We start from the raw sequence: 23,580 nt of genomic DNA on the forward strand, positions 1-23,580 counted from the left end.
TTTTGAGAGATAAATATGGTCGAAGATTAAATTAATTGTTCAAAATGTCAAAAATTAACTTATAAATTATAATTGATTTGTATAATTTAAAAAGATCTGTTTTTTAAAAAGAAAAAAGAATTAGTTTTTAGATTAAAAAATGGTTATGTGAAAAACCAATTTTTTTTCATACAAAATCAGTTATTTCTAAAAATTAATTTTTATTTTTAAAATCAATTTATTAATTTTATAATCATTTAATAGTTAATTTTATTATTTAAAATTTGTTTGGTTTATTAACCTAAACTAAATTTTTTGTTAATGAAAATCAAATTTAATTTTTTAGTTAACTGTAACTATATGCAGTCTTATATATTAATAACAAATTTAAAAAATAATTATATTTATAAATTTTATTTTAATATAAATATTATTGTATAATTTTTTTGTTAAAATTTTCAGTCTTTTCAAAAGTTTTATTCAAATTCCGCCACTACCGTTAGTTTTGGTGAAAAGAGATGTGTTCACAATTTTTAAATGGCAAGTACTACAGCGTTTAGAATAAAATAGGAAGTACATGTTTTTAGAAAATGACTTTAAATAAATGCCATTAGATTAAATACATGTATAAATAAAGAAATAAATGGAGGCAAAATAATGTATGAAACACAACGTGTAGACCGAAGAAGAACCCTCACACGGAAATTTACTCATTCTCTCTGACCCCAACTTTTAAAAAAAAATAGGAAAAAGGAAAAAAAAAAAACTATTTTGTTTTTTTATTAAACATAACTATTATGGAAAGTAGCTATCAGTGGCCAAATTAACACTCATTGGAATGTTTTGTCTATTCCTCTGTTCTCTCTCTCTCTCTCTCTACTAAACACCCATGGGTCATTGTTTCTTCATCTGATCCAACATAAGCCGAACAAGAGTGATTAATTAAAAAAAAAAAAAAAGAAGATGAAGTTGTTGGGTAAGAACCACACGAACAGCGAGAAGAAGAAGAACTACGCAGTGAAACTGAATCAATTGAAGCTTGACACAGGACTGTTCGGAGGCAGGGTTCTAACCGCCGCAAATGACAAGGTTGCCATTCAGATTGTTTCAGGGACATCAACATCGTCTTCTACGAAGAAGAAACCAAACCCTCCTCCTCCTTCTTCTTCTTCTTCTAAACAACCTCTCTCATCACTTCTCATGATTCCGTTTCATCGGAATCCAAAATCACGATGCACTCACACCACTCCCGCTACAAGATTCCTCAGCTCCACCAAAGCAACTTCTTTCACGTGGGACGCACGTGACCTCTCCAATTTCCATTTTCTCCTCAAACAAAGTGGCTCTTCACATGCCTTAGACATCGCATTTGATTTTCATGTCTTATATGTAACAACTCCAATCCTAGTCACGATTAGTATATCTATGTCGTACAATTGGTCTGAAATTTAATTATAATTTAAGATGTGTGTGTTAATTATGTGATTATCTTAATTGATATTTAATTATGAAATGCAGGGAGAGGGTGTAGTGGGAGAATCCGACGGCGAAATGACGGTGGTCGGAAAAGCTTCGACGATCGTTGCCGTGGAGGAGGAGATGATGAAGAAGACGGAGTCCAATTCTTCTTCTCATCGGAATCTTCAAAGAAAGCTTCCAATCAAATTGCGGGTCAATGGCTTATCCATCGAAGCCTCCCTTTCGGTACGTTCCATGTTCATTCTCCTCAATTTTTACTTTCTAGTTCTACGAATTATTTATTTTTCTAAAGTATACAGTAATTTATGATATACACATATTGATATGGATATAAAATATTTGTACATATATATTTAAAATTATTATAAGACACAAAAATATGACATATATAATATAAAATATTTTTATAAATAAATTGTAGTGATATTATAGTATTTATTAATATTAAAATATAAATTAATTTTTAATATTTTTTAATTATATAAAATATTTAAAATAATTTTTATTTTAATAATTAATAATATATATTATTTTTAAATTTATTTTAATAATATATGTTAAGAATAAGATTGAACACGGTGATACGTGATGGCGTGATAATGATATCTAAGTATGTCTAAACGTGTTCAAAAAAATTTTTATTTTTTATTAAAATACAGTTAGATACCAAAAATGCGTATTAAGAGTATAATAATTTTTTTAATAATTTTTTTACAATAGATTGATTATATATATTTAGTGAAAATATATCAAACTTGTTAAAAGTATGATAATATTTTTTTAATTTTTTAATATATTAAAATATATATATATATATATTTAAGTTAATATTTAATTTTTTATCAAATATTTTTCTTCTGTAATACTATTAAAATATGTTGTTAGGACACATACTAATAAGATACATTATATAAAATTATATTTATACCTTAATTGCATTTATTGGGCAATCCAATTAAATAAGCACACTCACAAAAATGAAAGCCAAGCAAATTTGTTTCAATTTTTTGAGAAAGATAATCTTAATTTTTTTTAAAACATTCTCTAACTAAATATAAAATGAATTTAAAAGATTAATGTTTTTAAAGTTGACACAAAAAATCAATTTTTATAAATAAAGATTGTCTTAAAAATCAAGTAATAATTTTGCCCCTCTTTACACAAGGTTACAACTTATAACCTCAAGTCCTCCAAGAAAATAAATTAGTACAACCTCGTAAAAACAAATGAGTTTATGCCCTATGTTGTTGCATCAAGTCATTAATTGCATAGAGTTCATCGCTAGTAAATCATTTCTCTCCAAAGTCCAAATATTCTTCCAAATCAAGTTTACTTGACCCTGATTCTAGAAAAACTTGTATTATTATTATTATTATTTAGCAAATATGTATTCTAAGATACATATTAATAACGATTGAAATTTTTTTTATAAAAAATTTAAAAATTTAAAATTTTTTATTAATAATAAATTTAATATATATTTTTTAGGAGACATTAGTTCATGGGCTTAATGAAAAAGGAAAGTTTTTATATATTTAATGAACTTAATTAATGCATAATAAATCTAAAATTTTGTATTTATATATCTTTAACTAGTTTTATTAGGATTCCTTTTTATTTTTCAAAAATATTATATATGTATACAAAATATCAGGGACAAAATTTGTTACTATATATTTGCATATATAAATGTATTGTTCCGTATTTGTTATTAATGTACATTTTATATTTCAATGCATACAAATAACTAATTTATGAACTAATTTTTTTTACACATATTATAATTATTTATATTTGGTAATCCATGTTTGGTAAATTATATCTTTTCCTTGCAATAAACGCGCGTGTCAACAAAGGAAGGTGCAAATCTATTGGCATGAACTTAAATTTCACGACGACTATGAGCAATAATTATGACTTTTGATCCCATCAAAAACGTAGTAAGCAAAATAATTTTTTAATATTGATTCTCAATTTAGTATTATTTCTTGCCGTTTCACTGTGGACAATATAATAAAATTTTAACTTTCACATGTATATTGATGGTGATTGATGAATTGAGGGAGTAAAAAGACAAGTTGATGTTTATATGTATGTTTTGATCCAATAAAATTTGAGAAAATAAAAACTTCGCTAAGAAGTTTATCAAACTTTAATGATTTTTAAGAGCCATGCATATTTAGTAATCTTTCGTTAAGAAGTTATTTGGTTGAATTAGGTATATTTTATATTAACTAATTTGGATTAGTATTTGTCCGTTTAAAATTTAAGTAAATATTGGGTTCGAATTTAACCTTATATATAAGATTGTGTTCGTTTATATATATGAGACACTGAGACAAAAATACAAAAATATAAAATTATATTTAACAGATAAAATATGAATAGAAATATTATATCCAGAATTAATATATATTTTATATTTTTTAATAAAAAAATATGTAAATACTAACAAAAGATATAATTTATTTTTTATTTTTTATTATTTTTATCAAATTTTTATAATTATATATTTTTTAATTATTTTATTATAAAAAAAGAAAATAAATTAAATTTTTATAACCTTTATATTTCTATCTTTTCGTATTTTTGTCCAAGTTCTTATGCTTGACAAATTAGTACATAAAGATAAGGTGAAAAAAAGGATATATTTAAAAAAATTAAATATATCAATATATTAATATTTTAATAAATTTTAATTATTAATTATTAATTATATATTATATATTTTTTTATAATTATAATAAATAATTAAAAATTACTGAAATACTAATATATGGATACACTTAAAATTTTTCTAATATTTTATAGTAATTAATGCATGACTTTTGGTAGGTGTCAATGAAGTTAATGAAGATGAAGAATTCTGAGGATGACTCGGCAAGACCAATTAAAAACTCGGTTGAGCCAAAGAGACACGCCATCATAGAAAGAGTGAAGTATCTAACAAGCTTGACCAACAGGGGCAAAAACGGAAAACTACTTCACACAGGGATTGGAACGGAACAAACGAGTCCATACGAGTCAGATGGATCTCCCGTGTTTGACTCAGATGACTCGTCCGAGTCCACATCAAGCAGTGGGAGTAGTGGTAGTAATAATAGTAGTATTATAATTGAGAATGATCATAACTCGGGGTCAAGACTCGGTAAAAGTAGTAATAAAAATGGGTGTTGCGACAGTGAGAGGTTTATGGGGTCATCGGCGCCAAGGACGTGTTTGGATGGAACAGCGAATAGGAGCCGGTTGCAGTTGTCACGGACTAGAAGCTTCACTGAATTTGGATCCAATACAATCACAACCAAACAACAATTCCAACTCACGACTCGTTCAAGTGCTCTCACGGTATGTAATTTGTCTATATTAAAGTATCAAATAAGTTTTAATTATATTTTTATATACAAATCTCGTCATCTAAGTAGTCACCATTTGGTAAATAGTCAATTTATTTCATAAGGATTATGACATGAAATTAAGGGCCAATTTAAATACGCCCATAAATATATTTTTTTAATTTTAAATTTTTGAAAAATTATAACACTAATATTTAATATAATTTTTAAAATTAAATTTTTAACGTGATCTCTGAAATTCACAAAATACATTAATTTAATTTCTGACTTACTAATTATACTATTTGTATCTCTAAGATTGTAAAAGATGCATCAAGTTAGTCAAAAAATAAGGTGAGGGATCAACTAAATACATTTTTTACAATATCGAAAATATAAATGGTGTAATTGATAAGTTAATGACTAAATCAATGCAATTTGTGAATCTTAGTAATTACTTTAAAATTTGACTTAAATTTTTTATTACTCTTTGTTTAAAATAAACACTTTTAAGATTAAAAAATCAAATACAAAATAATTTATTTATAAATTATTTTTAATATAATTTTTTATTATTTAAGTTTTTTTTTAAAAGGAATTTAATTAAATTGTTTATTCAAATTGAACTTTACGTGTATGTTTGGTTTAGTATTCGTGTTAAGTGTATGTTTGGTCTAACATTCATGAACACACCTTAAAAATTTTTGAATTCTAGACCAAACTTGTTGGATAATTTTTTTAACATGATTTTTACCCTCAAACGACCTTTTACTTGAAGCAATATTTTACAATATTTGCTTACTGTTAAAAATTAATTATAAAATTTATTTTTTTAATTATCTTTTTTCACCTTCTTCTTTTTATACGGTCATCTTCATTTTATTTCTCAATTCTCCTTATTTACTTTTCTCATCTTTCCTTTTTTTTACTTTTTTTTTTCATTTTTTCTACGTGCAAGATTATTTTCATTTTATTTTTAAATTATCTTTTTTTATTTTTTTCATCTTCCATATTCATTTTCTTTTATGCACCTTATTATTACTTTTGTTTAATTTTATAAATTTATTTATTTTTTATTATTATAATTTATAATTATTAAACATCTTAAATATAATATGTATATAATATTTAAGATAATATTTTATATTATAATATATTATAATTTAAAATTCTATAATATAAAATTGTTAAAATAATAATATTAAAAATTTAATATAACTTTTATTCTTTTGCTAATTTCACATGTAAAAGTAATTTTGGCATTGTTATTTAAACAATATTTTATTAATTATAATTACTTTTTAATTAAAGCATCCAAATATAAATCACGTCAAAATAAACTCAATTTTAATCAAAATTAATTTTAGTATAATTAAATTGAACTCGACTACAGTTTACAAAAGCTAAACCAAACACACGTTAAGCTCTATAGATAACAAATAAGATATGTTTTGTCTCTTTAAAAGTAAATAGTGTGCGATAAAGTGCAACACGCAATATTTAGAGTAAAAATATTTAAAAATAAATTATAATAAATGTTAATGCGTTCCGTAAAAAGTAAAAGTGCAACATTTTTTAAATTTTAATGCTTAAATTCTAATTTTAAATTAAAATTTTTAAATTTTAAATTTTAAATTTTAAATTATAAAATTTAAATTCTAAAAATATAAATCTAAAATATTAATATAAGATATAATGAATAAAAAGCTAACATGTGTTTGATTAATAAAAAGTACAATATTTTTTATTTGGTAAGAAATATTTAAGAATGAACTGTGATAAAATATGGCAAAATTTAAATGGTAAAAAATATATCTTAAATATTTTATCAAACGTTATTTATATTTTAAGCATTATGCATATATATTTTTTATTTTCTAAACACTAAATTATCAACACTATCATTCTTTTAAATTAAATTAGTAGTTTACTTTTGTCCTCCTTATTCTTTTTTGAGCGGTCCCCTTCATAGGCTTCAATCCCTGTTACAGAATGCAATTACATTGAGCAACGAATGTTACTTTTCTAGAGGAGAGATGTTATTTAATAAGGTGAAAGATTTTAATATAGAGTAAGAATGTAGAAATACAAAGAGAAGTTGTAACTTTCTTTTATTTAAGGAGTGTGAATTTATTTAAATTATATTTATATTAAAATTAATATTAAACGAAGGAGAGTCATAAAATAAAAGATGAGTTATCTCTGTTCACATTATACCATTTAGGTATATATTTTTTTTCAAATCTTACATTAACACGAGATGCCGGTAAAACATTTTACATAAGCGTAAAATTTAACTTGTCGTCTTTACTCACATATTCAATTATATAATAAAATTAAACCTCACTTATATGCACTTTTTTCTTTTAATACTCGTCCCAGTCTCTAATAATTCTTTTAAAAGATCATAAGGCTCTTTTAAAAAAATACCTTTTTTGATTTTTAATATTTAATTTATATCCTCCATTTAATTTTTATAAGTAAAATCAATTTAAAAATTACTAATTTTTCTCAGTTTTATACAATAAATTTAATTAATATATTTAAAAAATGTAATAAAAAGAAAACGAAATGACCCTAACAATTATCCTAAAAGACAACGAAATTTTTAACAAAAAAAATTTAAAAATCAACAGTTTAATATGTCACATAGACTTATTCCATTAATATTAAAAGAAAAATATCAATAGAAAAATTAACCAGTCTCATAAAAATAAAGATTAAAGCCGAAAAAGATATATTTTTTAGTCTTTTTAGATAATTGTGAGAAACCCTTTAAGATTTTTTTTTACAAGAAACTCTACAGCAAGAATTAAGAAGTATTTATTGAACACTACTATACACGCATCAAACAACGTTTTTCATGACTATATAATAGAATATAGACAAAAATCTAAGAACTACAGAGTTTTGTGTTACCTAAAAATTTAATGTGGATGTTGAACTCTGCAGAAATCACATGAAGTTTCTTCACATTCACGCTATGAAGACAAGAATTGCAGTTCAAGCAGATGGAAAAGCAAAGAGATTTCAAGCAGGGATGGGAAATTAAAGCTGAAAACAAACGTGTTCTTGGCTTCCTTTGACCAAATGAGTGAACAAGCCTCTGGCGACAGTGCTTGCACAGTGTTAGTTGCCCTCATAGCACACTGGCTCCACTCCAACCACAACATGCCAACAATGTCCCAATTTGACCACCTCATCACACAAGGTCAACTTTATATCTACTATGCATAAATACTTTACTTTTGCCTATTTATTAACATGTTAAGACATTAGAAACAAGACAAAAACGCTATGTATAGTATCTGTCTCTACTGTCTCCCAATTTATTTGTGTTTCTTAATCATTCAGTATAATTATCCCAAGACTTTTGCAGACAAGATCTAAACTTGTTAAATTTATAGAATTGTCTTATTTACATATTGTATATATGGTATTGAGTACTGATAATCTTACTTGTATTTGTGTTAACATAGGTTCCTCTGAATGGAGAAAACTATGCAGGAGTGATTACTACTTGACTCTATTCCCTGACAAGCATTTTGACCTTGAGACAGTCCTAGAGGCCAATTTGAGACCCATAATTGTTGTACCACAAGAATCATATACAGGTTTTTTCTCCCCAGAGAAGTTCCAATGCTTGAAAGGTGCTATGTCCTTTGACCAAATTTGGGATGAGATAAGAACCAAGGTGGATGAAAATCATAACAAGCCAAGAATATACATAGTGAGTTGGAATGACCATTTCTTTGTTCTAAAGGTAGAAAAGGATGCTTACTATGTCATTGATTCATTGGGGGAAAGGCTCTATGAAGGGTGCCAACAAGCATTCATATTGAAGTTTGATGAATCTAGTGTTATGTATGGTGCTTCAAGCAGAAACATTGTCGGTGGCAATGGTAGTGGCAGAAGATTCGAGGCGGTTTGCCACGGAAAAGAGTGTTGTAAAGGGTTCATCAAGAGGTTTCTTGCTGCTATACAAGTTAGGCAACTAGAGAAGGAAGAGAAGAAAGGGAATGTTTCAAATCCATTTCTTCATAGGCAATTGCAGATCGACTTCCATTATAGCACCATTTCATCAACTTCCTCTGCTATTAGGCATTAAAACCTGTTCTGTAGTTGTTTTAGGATACAAAACAAGAACTGGGATAGTAAACACAAAAGGTTTGCTTTTCCGAGTTAAGTCCAAAAGTGGTCCCTAAAATTGGTGATTTGTACCAATTTGGTACCTGAGATCCCAATAGTCCCTTGTATTCTGGAAAATGCATCAAATTAGTCCTATTTTCCGAACTTGAGAGACTAAAGTAATACAATTGATATCCCGGAGACCAAATTTGGACTTAACTCGCGCTTTTGCTGTCTTTGTATTTTGGATAAACAGAAAATATAGAAAGAGAGAAAAAAAAAAAGACTTGCCAATTCATCCTCCACTAAAATTCAGATTGAAGTTGCTATTTACATAACTCATTACTACTGTAACATTATATTCCTAATAATATGGACATACAAAGTAAGCATATAACAGGAAAACATCAGTCTAGAAGCCTCAATTTCTCAAACTACATCCATAGATTCATCCAATTGAAACTCCAATCTCTCATTTCCTTAACCTTCAACTAATTTTCAAAACTAAAAGCTAGTACTATTGATGGGGCCTAAGCCTAACCTCAATGAAAGATCACACTTGTTTGCGCACGGCGTGGTTTGAACAGGATCGCCATTTGCCACAAGTTTCTGAGCAACACCCGTAACTGGAGGTCCGAAATCCTTAGCATTTGATTTATGTGAGGCTTTGGAACCATGTTGGGACTCTTCCAAACGAATGTTGTTGTTTCCATGGTAGTAAAGGGGGTAAACTGAAGACAACCTTGGCGGCTGCGGCGACAAACACTGTTTCTTATTGCTGCTACTAGTTGCTGTTGTGTTTGTTGGACCAGCATTCTTAGACACATGATATGGTTTTGTTGCATTATCCCTTGTATTAAAGTTTTGTGGTGTGTGATGAATAACATTGGGAGCTTGTTCTTTGCTATGACTAAGATAACACCTTGGCTTGTTTCTTTGACTCCTTGGAGTTCTAGTTAGGGAGCATCCCAAATTTAAAGCAGCTGAACCATAACCAAAATAACACAATGTAAAATCATCCATACAGTACAATTAACTTTAATAGCTGGGAGCCATTAGACGACAAACCTGTCAAATTATTTAACGACTCTCACAGCTAAATAATAATAATAATAATAATAATAATAATAAGATATACCTTCAATGCAAGGATGCAAATACTTTCCATTTCCAGTTTCTGTAATCTCATCTCGTCGGATTATTGTGTCAATGGCTTCATTAGTTCTAGCCAAAACTGTTCTGAAGTCCATGTATTCGTGCTAAAACAATGGCAAACATTAAATAAAAAAAATAAATAATAGTATAATATAATAAATTAAAACAGGATTCACAAATTGCTGAAAAAAATGGGAAAAGGAAGAAGAGGGTTTTAATTTATTTACCTGAGAGTTGGCTTTAGAGTACAAAATCTCTTCAGCTTTGAGAACAACAATAGGGAGCTTTTCTTGGTACTCTTTGTTGTTCTTAGTGGCAGAGCCATGTATCTCATCAACTACCCTAATTTAAATAATAAAATAAAATCTATGCATTATACAAGGCATAAAAGAAGAAAGAGAAAGAGGAGAAAAAAGGGTGAACCTGAAAATTTCTTGAATGAGAGTTCCTCTAAGAGGTTGGTGTCTTTCACTGTGCCAACCTCTTCTCACACAATCAAACTGCCTGGGGCTTGGTCTTCTCATCTTATGCTTGTTATTGGAGAGAAACAAACACAAACACCTTCCTTTGTTTCATCAAGAGAAACAAAAACAAAATGCCTCAACACACAAACCCTGTGCGTCACTCTTTGTGCACAAGTGTGTGTTGTTGTACCATCACATCTATCTTCTATTAAATGACAAAAATAGGGGAAAGAGTAAATTCTTTTTTAAAATAATTGAAAATGAGTTTTTTTTTTGTACTTTTTATTTTTAGATGATAAAGAAGAGATGAGCTTCTGTTCTCCTCGTAATCAGCCCTATCAACTTTCAACTTGAGTCAAATCGCCAGGAAAATAGTAGCTAAAATTTTTATTTATCTTTTAAAATTTTTTGATGTTATAATTTTAAATAAATCAATTAATTTTACAATTTAATTTTTTTAAAAATTATTTTTTATATATTTAATTTATTTTACGTTAAATTTTAATTTTTTTACGACATTAATTTGGTCTAATACTAAAAGAAGTGGGGATTATTTTTTGTTTTAGTTTTTTTTTTATAAAATTTAATTTTAATGTATTAACATAAAAAGCAAAAGTTGTACTGTATTATTTATTTATTTATTATTTAATTAGATTTATATATTTAGATAATTTTAAAATAATAATTTTTTTACTTATATAATAATACATAATTAGATATTAAATATTTGATATTGATTATATATGAATGTTAAATCCTTTTTTAAATACTAAAAAGATAATTGATTTTTTAGTCTTGTAAAATTTTAAATACTTTTTTGTATAAAATTATTTTTAGGAAAAGTTAAGAACTAACCTATCATTTTATAAGAGGGTATTATAAAGTAATTTATCATACGTAAAATTGGGTGAATATGATTTTAAAAAATTGAGTGAAAATGATATAATAATAAATTGGATGGATGGAGTTTTGATGAAGAAAGAGTTGGGTTGGATGTGTCCCCTACTGATCCACATGCCTTAATCCCCTAGCCTTAAGAGTCTTTTTCTCTTTTTTAGGAGTGTTGCCCTCTTTTGTCTTTCATCTATCCTCACCAAGTCACAACCTTCATTGGCTTTGGCTTTGGCTTTGACCTCTCATCATAACAACAAGAGTGGGGGAGTGGGTGACCCCAACATCCACTCAAACTTCGACAAGTGCAAAGGTAAAGGGTCCTTGCTGTTTCCTTTTCCGGGGAATGGGATGAGAGAGGTTAAACTTTAAAGAACATGCGTTTTTCATTTATTTTTTTCTCAAAGGAAATAAGTCAGAAAACTATTTATATATATTATATTTAGGAGAATGATAAATAGGTTCTTAATTTTTTGGTCTATAGATATTTAAATTTTTAACTTTTTTAAAAATTAGATTTATCAATTTTTAGATCTAATTTGTCTCCTTTTAAAAAATTCTTCCACGTGTAAATTTGTATATCGGCCAAGTCAATATAATAGAAGTCACGTTTGATTATTTTGTTGAGTTTAATAGACCCAAATGAACAGAGAAATTGATGTATCTAAGTTTTGAGAAAGTAAAAAACTTAAATATATTTTCAAATTCTCAAAGACTTAAAATATCCGTAGAATAAAAAGTCAATGACGTATTTGTCTTTTTTTCTATAATTTTTTTATTTTAAATATATCTTTTTTAGAAAAAAAAAAGTACTATTAGATTACGCACTTTAAACACAAAATTAGAATACATTATCATTTATATCTACAAATATTTATAATATAAATAAATTTATCCATAAAAAAAATATAACTAAAATTATACTTAACAAAGTTATTCAAATTCTGAAAAATTACCAAATTTTTTAAATTATTTCTAATAACCTAATCTTACTCCAAACTCTAATTCCATATGCTCTACGATTTTTAATCAGTCACCACCACAACTTTAACCCACTAACAACCATCATTTACTTATACTGAATACTAACACAAGTATTTTTATTTCTGGCTGCAGCCACAAGTCCGAAGCAGAGATACAACTAGGTATGTAATTGTAATCTCATCTCCTCATCTATTTCACTTCATTATGAAATTGGTGTTGTCTAATCAACCCTACATATATACAACTCATAGAGAGCATCATTCTAGTTGTCAATGCTTCGGAGACTCAATTCACTCCCGTAGTGGTAATTCTTATCCGTTGAAATTATATAACCATGCCTAACAAAATGGATATATTGGATGCTTTTACCCAACTTCATAAACAACAAACACATGAACTTTATTTTTTCAAAATCAATTCTTGTGTGGTTCAACTACGTTTTGAGACTGAATCTCGTCGACCTTTCTTTTAGGATTACAAGTTTTCTTTTATGTTTAGTTATGTGTTTGTCTTTGTTGCTGTGCTCTCCTTTCTTGGGATTCTAGTTCGAAGTTGTTTGGGGCTTTGCAGTTGTTATTAGTATGACAATCAGTTCGACTGCGATTGGGACGGATCCAGAAATATCATATAATATTAAGAAAAATATATAAATAAATTATAATATAAGATGCATTATAAAAATATACTAATAAAGAATATATATTTAAAATATAAAAAAATATGTGTATTTTTTACTAATGAAGTGATACACGTTGATTTTGTGTATCATAAAATCTATCAATAATAGAATTTGTGTCAAATCTTTTAACAATTTTCTTCTCAATGTAAATGAAAAGATCATTAACAAAAAATTCTTCTATTTTGTTTTTGAATCTATTCTTCACAATATCCATAGTTAAAAAAGATCTCTCAGTTGTAGCAGTTAAAACAGAAAAAGTTAATAACAAGCGAATCAAACGATCAATCAAATAATATGTTAAAGACTTTTCTGTATTCGTTAATCCTTGACATAACTCTAAAATTGTGCACAATTAATTAACTCAACATGATGATTAGGAATATCAAATTTATAATGTTGAGCTTGCATTCTAATATGAAATTTCTCTTGGTCACTAAAATCACCTGAATAAAACTGTTCTACTAATTCACATACTTTGTTGACACTGAAAAACTTAAAACAAGCAATTTTACCGTACTATCGTTGAATCTTCCATTAAACTCTTGCAATTGTATATCAATTACAACCATAAAATATGCAATACATTCATATCAGGAACTTCAACTTCATGTTTCTCACAAAATAATATAACTTCTATTATGAAAACCTCTCAACTTGATTCTCTCATTCTTTGGATTAAAGTCTTGGTAGTAAAAACCAGAGTTAAAGCATTCAATATGTCTTGATTTTTTTGTTGCAAAACTTAACAAAGATCATGATTAACTTCTAAAATATTTCTCATCAAATACAAAACAAAGACAAATTCAAAAGATGTGATAGCATCGTAAACAACACTAGCATTACCATGAGTGGAGAAATTACCTTTTTCAGTCATTTTTTCAAGAACTTCACAAGTAGCATCAAACATGCATAGCAAGCTACTTATAGAATTCAAATGAGACCCCATCTAATATTTCCAACTCTTTATAAAGTACCAATTTGATTAAGTCCACAACTTATCACAATTTGATTATTGGCAATTAAGTTTGCAATATTATTTACTTGAGTAACCTTAACTGATCATGACATTTTGTAGAAATAGTCACAACATTCACAATTAGTGTAAGTTTTAAAAAGAATTGATGAATATAGCAAATTTTTTTATTTCAGAAACAAGCGCTAATTGTAATCGATAAGTAAGACAATGGATATAATAAGCAAAAGGGCAATTTTTCAAAAATAAAACTTACAATCCATTCTATTTACCATGCATATTACTAGATCTATCATACCCTTGTCCTCTAAAATTTTGAACATCAAGATTATGATGAGAAAGAACTGATAAAATTTCTGTTTTCAATATCAAAGAACACGTATCAGAAACATGTTAAGATCAAAAAATATGTTTTGAACACAATCGTGCTTGTCTACAAATATCAAAACCACAGATATTTGTTCTTGCTTTGACTTATCTCTTGCTTCATCAATAATTATATAAAATTTAGAATTACTAATTTCTTCTCGAATTGTTGCACGCACTTTTCTAGCAAAGATATGCAATATATCTTTTTGAACATCGGGAGATATATATTGAGTATTTTCAGGAGCATTTTCAAGGACAACATTATTAACATTCTAATTATAGGAAGCTAAAAGCTTAATTAACTCAATAAAATTTTTTCTATTCAAAGATCCAGAACTTTCATCGTCACCTTTAAATGCACATGCTTGAAATGCAAGCCATCAAATAGCATTAATAGATGTCTTCAACTTTAAGCGGTTATTTGCAACAGTTTCATCACTATACCTATCAAGAACTTTGTCTATATACTTAGATTGAGCCATTAAATCATCATAAGATTTCATACATAAATTATGGAGAAAATTAGGAATAGAACTCTCGTGACATACAAATGTACAATTCACTCCATTATTTACTTTCTTCCAATTACTAAATCCTAATTTTGAAAATGCATTTTTTCCATCATTGCGAGCACCATAGTATTTACCAAACAAGTAGCAAGGTAAACAATAAGTAGCATCTTTTTCTGGTTAATATTCTAACCAACTTGAAAATTTCTTAAATAAAAAAGATTAAAAATATCGAGGGTGATTGTTATTACCAAAAACTGGATAGCTAATATTTGTTGGTTGGTATGGCCCAACTATTATGTATGCTCTAAGAATCTTATCATGTTTATTGGTTTTATACTTCCAAATTAGACATCACTTTTCTGGATTCCTTTCTAGTAAAGAGATATCAACATCTCTTTCTAATCTTGGAACTTAGCCTTTATGTTGATGTGTATTTTGAGTAAGATTAGAGAGCTTACTTACTTGAACTTCTTGTGAAATAAGATTAGAGGTTGGCTTGTTTAAACACCAACATTATCAGTAACTTTTCTTTTAAAAATTGTATCAATTTACTTTGCTTTCTCATCATAAAATATTCTAGTTTCATTTTACCTGAAAAAAATTTAAATAATTATATTATTTTATAGTAAAAAATATAATTTATTAATTAATAATTGTATACAATTATATATAAAAAATAAAAAGTAAAGTAAGTAGTGAGTACCTTTGCTTTAATTGATATAATAATATGATTGAAGACTTGTGACACTTGATAGGGGAAGTGAGGGGTGGCTATGCCTCCAAAAGAAGACCGAACGTCAGAAGAAACAAGAACATGAAGAAAGAGAATGTAGTATTTATTGTTTAGAAATTTAAAATTTTTTTAAAAATTATTATATTTTATTTGGATTGAGCTTCTTAGTTCTTACTATTATTTTTTTAAAAAAAAAAAAAAACTGGGGTGGGGGAGGGGAGGCCTCTACTCACCTCCATGTATCTGTTCCTGTGTGACACTTGACAGTGAAGTGAGGGCATGACTATGATTCCAAAAGAAGACCGAGCATAAAAAAATAAGAATATGAAGAAACAGAATGTAGTGTTTACTGTTTAGGAATTTAAAAAAAATAAAAATCATTATATTTTATTTGGATTGAGCTTCTTAGTTCTTAGTACTATTTAAAAAAAAAAAGCTAAGGGGAGGCCTCCGTTTTCCCCAATTATCTGTCCCTGACTGCGACAACAACATTATGTTTGCAATTCAAGTGGAACGAAGTGAAGTGGAATGGAGTCACGTGGTAGTAGCTAGAAGCGGAGTAGGTTGGTACGAGCAAAGAGTCCAAAATTGGGTGAGGTAGGATTAGAGATTCAGGTTAAGTTATGTTAGGTTAAAAAAATAGTTTAAGAATTTTGGATAGTGTTTCGAGGTGTTACTTGAATTTGGGTCTAGATGTAAGATTCAAATGTTTGAATTTAAGGATTTTGATTTGTTTGCTAGGTTGATAGTTTTTTTTTACATCTTTACTTGGACGGTAATGGAGTACTTACAAAAGACTTTGATGTTTAAATTAGCAAGAATTTTAGTAACTAGATGAATTAAATTGAAATAAAAATTTCTATCTATTCAAGTATTTATAAGATGGTGGATGAGATTTAGTCATTTTTTTGGAATGACTTCAAATGATCATAAACAATTTATTTTCTTATAGAATAGAAAGTTACCCCATATTTAAATTGGTTATCACTTTAGTGGTGATAATCGAAATAGTGGGATGAATATCTAGTTTGTCTCCCAAGTCGGGTCTGATATAGATTATAGGAGCTTGTATCTAAGTTGGTCTGACCCAAGCGAATGAGGCCAGGCAGATTGATTTCGTTATTATTGGATCAATTTTGTACGGCTCAATTTCATGTGAGACTCGTTCTATAATGAGAGTGTGGACTGGACTTATATTTAATAGACCTAAATATAAATAGATAGTTTTTTTATTTAGAGCAGTTGGTGAGGCAGTGTCAGTTTATACACTCTCTTTTTTTAAATTATCGGACACTTTACTGTCCAAAATCCACAGTATTTTGACAAATTTCTGGTGGGATTAGAGAGGTAATAAAATGTGTATGGCCTAAATCAGCTGGAACCAAATGACACGACCAAAAAGGGAGGGAGGAGGTCTTGGTTTTAAAGATCATATAGCCCAAAACCTATCTTTACTAAGCAAGCAATTTTGACGAATCACAACAAAATCTCAATCTATTATAGCTCAGATATACAGAAAAAAGTACTATAGATATGAATGCTAAATCAAAAAATCCACCTTTGTGGGAATGGCAGAGTATGTTAGAAGGCAGAAAAGTTGTTGAAAAAGACCTCAATTGAAAAGTAGGTTCTGACTCTACAATTCGAATAATTGTTGACTCTTGGCTACCTCTTCCATATCCAATGAGCATTGCTCCTGAAACGATCTCACATTCTAATCTTGGTTAACGCATATGGGTTAGGAACTTATTGACAGAAAATAGAGAATGAAAACAGGATATATTAAATGAAATCTTTCCACCTGAAGTTAGAAGCAGAATCCAATCAATTAAGCTAGTAGAAGAAAAAGATGTTCTGTAATGGTCCTTCAACAAATCCATATCGTATGATGTGGTTTCGGGCTATCAGATAGCAAACCAATTTTTTTATGTAGAGCTAGAAATAGAAGTTTGAGAGAATCCAATTACCTTAGTTTGGAAAGATCTCTGGAAGAGAAGACTTCCTCACAAAGTCCAAATTTTTATTTGAAAATGCCTTCATGAACGGATACAGGTCTTATCTCTTCTTCACTGGCGATTCCCTTCCACAAGCCCCAACTGTCTGAGTTGTCAAATGGAGGAAGAAACCATTAATCACTGCCTTACCCAACGCTTTGGATCGAGGATCTTTTGGGAGCAGAGTCCATTCAACACAAACATCATCAACCACAACTTCACAAGCTTCTGTTAATGGTGGGAAGTGTCACTGTCAGCATTGTAAAATAAACATAGAGGTGGGAGAAAGGTAGATTTTTTAGCATGTTTTTGTTGAAATATTTGGAAGGCAAGAAATAAACTAATCTTCGAAAATCAGAGTTCAAATCCAGTAAAATTTATATTACTTCGTTGAGATTAATTGGTGAAGAACTAAGTCCATCTATCCATCCTCTTTGATCCACTTTTTACTTTATCTTTCCTATTCTCTCTCTTTTCTTTATTGCTTTTTTCTTTCAATAGTATTGTTAATGTATGAAGGTAATTTAGTGTCTACTGGGAGAATCCCATCTTCTTTTTTTTATTGTCCTATAACTTGGACAAATATTTAATCATTTTTTAATGAATAAATTTAATATCTTTGAATTTTTTTTAAAAATTTGAATAATTTTATCAATTAAAATTTATATTTTATGGATAAATTTATCAGTATTTTATATATTTATAAATATAAATAATAATTTATTCCATAACGTTAATATAATGATTTTAGTAATTAATTAAGGAGAGAGGGCCAAGCATTTTAGCATGATGTTTATAAAATTTTTTTCCGAAATTGTTAATGAAAATTTACTACTAGAAAAAATTTTTAGACCCAATATTTTTTTATGGAAAACTCAATCTAAACCATTAAAGAAAGAATAAGTTTAACTACTATTAACTTGCCCCGATGTTGGTAATTTATAACAATATGTAGTTGATCAATAATGAAAATGATGTATAACATGTTAAAATTATGAAAATTAATATACGATCAGATTATATAAAATGTTCACATGACAATATATTTATGTCCTTGTTTTTTCTGTATAAATTCATTATTAAACATGTTATCTCAGTTCTGCTCTTGTTTTCTGATGGTGCTGTCTAATGGGCCACATTAATGTAGGCAGTCAAGATTGGGCCTCACTCATATTTCACCCTTTATAAAACACCTAAAATTTACAACCAAAAATTTTAAACACCAAAACTTAAAACAAAACCAAAAAACAACTCACCGATAAAACTGCATCTTCAGTTCATTTGGGCTTTGGGTTGAAGTCAGCATTTCAGAGAGCATGAGGATTATTTTAGGTTGACACCAAGCACGTGACGTGACAGCCTGTGAGGGACATGCAAAGTTGAGTCTGGCATGGCCGCCACGTGCTTCTAACTCAACTCAAGTACTACATATCACACAAATTCTTGAAATTTTTTTGGGGTTAATATCTTTAGATATTGATGAAATTAAAGTATACAATATGTAGAGGATGTATTTCCTGTGTATTGTCAATCCGTAGGAATGTCTTGTACTATTGTCTCGTTTTTAAAATTTTGAAAAACGTTATAAAATTTAATAACCGAATGTTACGCTAAAATTTTAATATCTAAAAAAAAATATATGGAGTCAACAGAATATTTGTATAATGTATTAATATGTACAATGGATATTTAGAGAATATTAGAGATATAATTATTAGTATTATCTTTTATATTAGTGTAAATTTTTGAAATGAGTGGTATCATAACATGATATTAAAATTTTAGATTCAAAAGGTTAAAAGTTCAAACCTTGGTGAACCTTAAAATTAGTTTAAATTTTTTGGATGAATGATTTTATAACATGTTTATTATCTTAGTACCCGGATGATTATTTTAAATATTATAGATGATGTTTATTTTATAACTAATATCCAAATAGTTATTTTGGATATTATAAATGATGCTCATTTTATAATTCGTATAGTGTATAGCCTATTGTACATATTATACAAATATTCCATTATACTCTTATTCTTTGTTATTTATTGCGTTTGATATTAAATTTTATTTTATTAATATTTTTGCACCTAAAAATAACTCCAAATTCTTTGCTTGCGTGGGAAGCGAGACCTCATTCAACACATCAGACGGCTGAGATTTACCCATTACTTATTATAGCAGTATTAGTTATCCTTTTCTTCCTTAGAAGTAAGCAGTATTAGACTATTAGTTATCTGTTTTATATGAGGACATACATAATGTCAATGGACACTGGTCCTAGCTAACCTCGAATTAAATAATTACTTTCCCTTGTTTGCCAAGGGAGGCTCAGAAAAGGGGAAACAAAAAAAGGACACCTAGAAAGTCGAAAGAGCACTCCAAATATTAGTTATTTATAGCATGCAATAAGTGAGTGACCAGAACAAAAACAGAAAGAAATAAGTATCGCTCAACCAGTCCAATAAAATTCAATCTGAGTTGTATAAAATTCGTAAATTATGACCATTTCGCATAATAGTGCCTTCCCAGGCTAATTCCGCCATCAATTTAGCAAAATCGTATCCCTTTCATTTCATGTTCATCCCCTCTTTATGGTACTCAATACTCGATTTTCAAGGTTGTTTCCCAATATAAAACGGGGCAAAAAAAATCTGCATTTTTATTGGTAAAATTTTTAAACCCTGAAAATGCTATCACCAAACTCTTTCTCTCTTCTTTTTGCTATTCTTCTATGCTTACCTTTGGCCATTGTGTTCACCACCACCACCACAACCACCACCATAACCACCTCCACTACTACAATCACAATTACAAAGAACACCACTATCACCACCGCCAAACTCTTTCATGACCCAAACCCACCAATCCCAAATCTCACAACCACCTTCTACATCAAACATCCCAACAACACATCACGCCAACCACCACCACCGCCACCCCCACCGCCACCATCTGAAGCAGTGGCGGAGTATAACGACGATGAAGAAGAGAAAGAACTCTTCCGTATGGCTTCACGTGCAAAACGAAAACCCACTAACACTAAAAAACTAGCGTTCATGTTCCTCACAACAACGCCACTTCCATTCGCACCTTTATGGGAATCGTTTTTCAACAAATCACCGAGAAATCTCTACAACATTTACGTCCACGCGGACCCCACATTCACCTATGACCCACCGTTTTCCGGTGTTTTCCGCAACCGGACAATCCCTTCAAAACCCACCGCTAGATACACTCCCACACTCGCAGCGGCGGCGCGTAGATTGCTCGCACGCGCCCTCATCCACGACCGCAACAACCACATGTTCCTCCTTCTCTCCCCTTCTTGCATCCCACTTCACTCCTTCAACTTCACATACTCCACGCTCGCTCACTCGCGCAAGAGCTTCATCGAGATCCTCACCAACGAAACTGGTTCCTATGATCGATGGGCGGCGCGTGGAGATCACGTGATGCTTCCAGAGGTGACACTCGACGATTTTCGGATTGGGTCTCAGTTTTGGGCCTTGACACGTAAGCATGCGAGATTAGTAGTCTCGGAAACGAGACTTTGGTCAAAGTTCAAGTTGCCATGTGTGCGTTGGGACACGTGCTACCCGGAGGAGAATTACTTTCCTACCCTTTTGGCCATGTGGGACTCGAGAGGATGCGTGCACGCTACGCTCACGCATGTCGATTGGAGTGGGAGTGAGGATGGGCACCCTCGAATGTACCAGAAGGAAAATGTTGGGCCTGAATTGTTTTGGGCCTTGAGAAAGGGTAGGCCCAGATACGGTGATGGTGGTAGAGAAATACGTAGGCGCCGTGACCCCTTTCTCTTTGCAAGGAAGTTCGCCCCTGACTCACTTCAGGCATTGATGCAAATTGCAGATGACTTTATTTTTAGAGATTAGTCCTATTATATAAAAGTAAATGTACATGCATATATATAATAGGGATTTGCTCTTAAATATTCGATATTGTGTAACTGAATTGGTTAAAATTTGATTTGACAAGATAGAATTTTATTTGACAGATTTAAGTTGGTTATAATTTTTGAATAGAGTATTAATTTAATATCAACGTTTTTTTTCACTAAATAGAAAAGAAAGAAAAAGAAAACACATAGACAAAATTAAATTAATTAGTTATGTTAAAATCTAAATCTATTAGATATTGAAGTTTATTTTATTGTTGATTTCAATTTGAGTGGATGTCTGCGCTAGAAGCAGCCGTTTTAGCCATACAATTCGCAACATTATTTGTATTTTTTTGAATTAAAAGAATAGAGACTTTTCAATTTTAATTCATAACTTTTTATATATATTTTGCCAAATTTCATTTCGAAATATTCTTTCCCATCATTTTTCGGTTTACTAAGAAAAGAGCTTCTAAATAGTCTGTTTTACAAATAACCTCACAAAATTTACTATCTCAAACTAGAAGTAAACTTCTCTAAATCGCATATAATTTAACAAAAAGAACACTGCATACTTCGACTTTTCTAGTGCAAATTTTCAACCAACATCCATCAAAATTGCGAATGATACAACCAAAATCAGCATAGTCAAAAGAGGGAAAACAACTAGCATCACAATTCAATTTAATAGTATGAACTGGAGGTATAACCCAATACAAACAAAGCGAAGGAGGAGACAAATATTGATGCATAGCAATAATAGTGTGGAACTCTAACTACGAATCAAACTCACCACTTTACTAGCACTCCAAGAGTCATCTGTATTAAATAAGTCATGATTCATGCTTCTCCAAATCCACCAGATGGTCGAAAAGAAAAGAAAAATATCTCCAATCCTTGCACTTCTATAGAGGCAATCACGTAAATTCGAGTTATCTGAATACATGCTTAAAAGGTTCCAGACCTCCTTGGCACTAGGGCACTCCTGAAAACAATGAAGAATGGATTCAGAACCATTCTGACACCGATGACAAGTGCTAGATAGAGTTAAGCCACGACCCAAACGAAACTCTACTATAGGAATAACGTTATGAAGATTGAGCCAAATCAAGAACTTCTACTTCTCAGGAATATGTAGCCGCCATATCCACAACCAATTATCACGCTCATTCCAGTTAAACTTTCTCTTGGCTAGCCAGCAGTATCCACTTCTAGTTGAGTATAGTCTAAAAGATGCCACACCTCATGACCAACTTGAACTCTCTCCAGCATTCAAATCCGGATTATAAGCATTCAAACACTGTTTGACATCTTCTGTAATGTTAGAGAAAACATCATGGAAATTCTATTGACCATCTTTCCAAATGTCTCTAATAGTTAAATAAGAGTCAGATATATGTACAAAAGGGACATCTTGAGCAATTGAGTCCTCAATACTCCAATTGTCAAACCAAAAAGATTGATCAAGTGCCCAACGCACCAAGAGAAGGCATCGTTAAGAGCACGAAAAACTTTTGAGATACTCTTCCAAACATGAGAAGCGTTGCAAGGGACATGCCATCTAAAACTCCCTCATTGCTCAGATACTTCACCCTCAATAGAGCAACCTAAGGATTGTCCTAAAAATAAAAAAGTTGTCAAACCAATTTACCAACTAAAGATATATTAACACACGCAGGATCTCTAACACCCAGGCCACCAAATTTCTTTGGAGTGACCACGGTCCTCCAATTAACAAGAGAAAGACCTCTGCCATCAACTTAACCCTTCTAAAGGAACTGTCTCATCATAGAAGACAATTTATCGCAAACCCAATTTAAAAAAAAGACACCTGCATATGATAGATAAGAATGGATGCTGCAACAGAATTGATTAGGTAAAGTCTCCCTACTTTATTTAGAAGCCTTTCTTTCCAATTAGCTAATCTTCCCTTCACCTTTTCAATCACCGGATGAAGAGAAGCCCTATTGGTACGGGAATGATTAAGATTAACTCCAAGATATCTTCCTA

General features: G+C 29.7%; 3 protein-coding genes across 3 annotated transcripts; 2 read left to right on the forward strand and 1 right to left on the reverse strand.

Annotated features, from left to right (window-relative positions):
* Window positions 1–789: 789 nt before the first annotated feature.
* On the forward strand, window positions 790–9,214 carry LOC112707900 (uncharacterized). The gene is made up of 5 exons (XM_025759928.3): window positions 790–1,368; window positions 1,498–1,683; window positions 4,294–4,803; window positions 7,743–8,001; window positions 8,270–9,214. Exons 1-5 carry the CDS (start codon window positions 943–945, stop codon window positions 8,896–8,898), a joined length of 2,010 nt encoding a protein of 669 aa, XP_025615713.1. The 5' UTR covers window positions 790–942; the 3' UTR covers window positions 8,899–9,214.
* LOC112707901 (uncharacterized) lies at window positions 9,206–10,865 on the reverse strand. Its single transcript, XM_025759930.3, has 4 exons — window positions 10,497–10,865; window positions 10,301–10,415; window positions 10,057–10,177; window positions 9,206–9,901 (listed from the first exon to the last, which is right to left on the reverse strand). Exons 1-4 carry the CDS (start codon window positions 10,595–10,597, stop codon window positions 9,423–9,425), a joined length of 816 nt encoding a protein of 271 aa, XP_025615715.1. The 5' UTR covers window positions 10,598–10,865; the 3' UTR covers window positions 9,206–9,422.
* Window positions 10,866–20,056: 9,191 nt separating this feature from the next.
* On the forward strand, window positions 20,057–21,743 carry LOC112707902 (glycosyltransferase BC10). Its single transcript, XM_025759931.3, has one exon. The coding sequence runs from the start codon at window positions 20,360–20,362 to the stop codon at window positions 21,563–21,565; it is 1,206 nt and encodes a 401-aa protein (XP_025615716.1). The 5' UTR covers window positions 20,057–20,359; the 3' UTR covers window positions 21,566–21,743.
* The last annotated feature ends 1,837 nt before the right edge of the window (window positions 21,744–23,580 follow it).

This window comes from Arachis hypogaea, chromosome 8 (assembly GCF_003086295.3).
Source record: "Arachis hypogaea cultivar Tifrunner chromosome 8, arahy.Tifrunner.gnm2.J5K5, whole genome shotgun sequence".
In the NCBI taxonomy this organism is placed as follows: domain Eukaryota; kingdom Viridiplantae; phylum Streptophyta; class Magnoliopsida; order Fabales; family Fabaceae; genus Arachis; species Arachis hypogaea.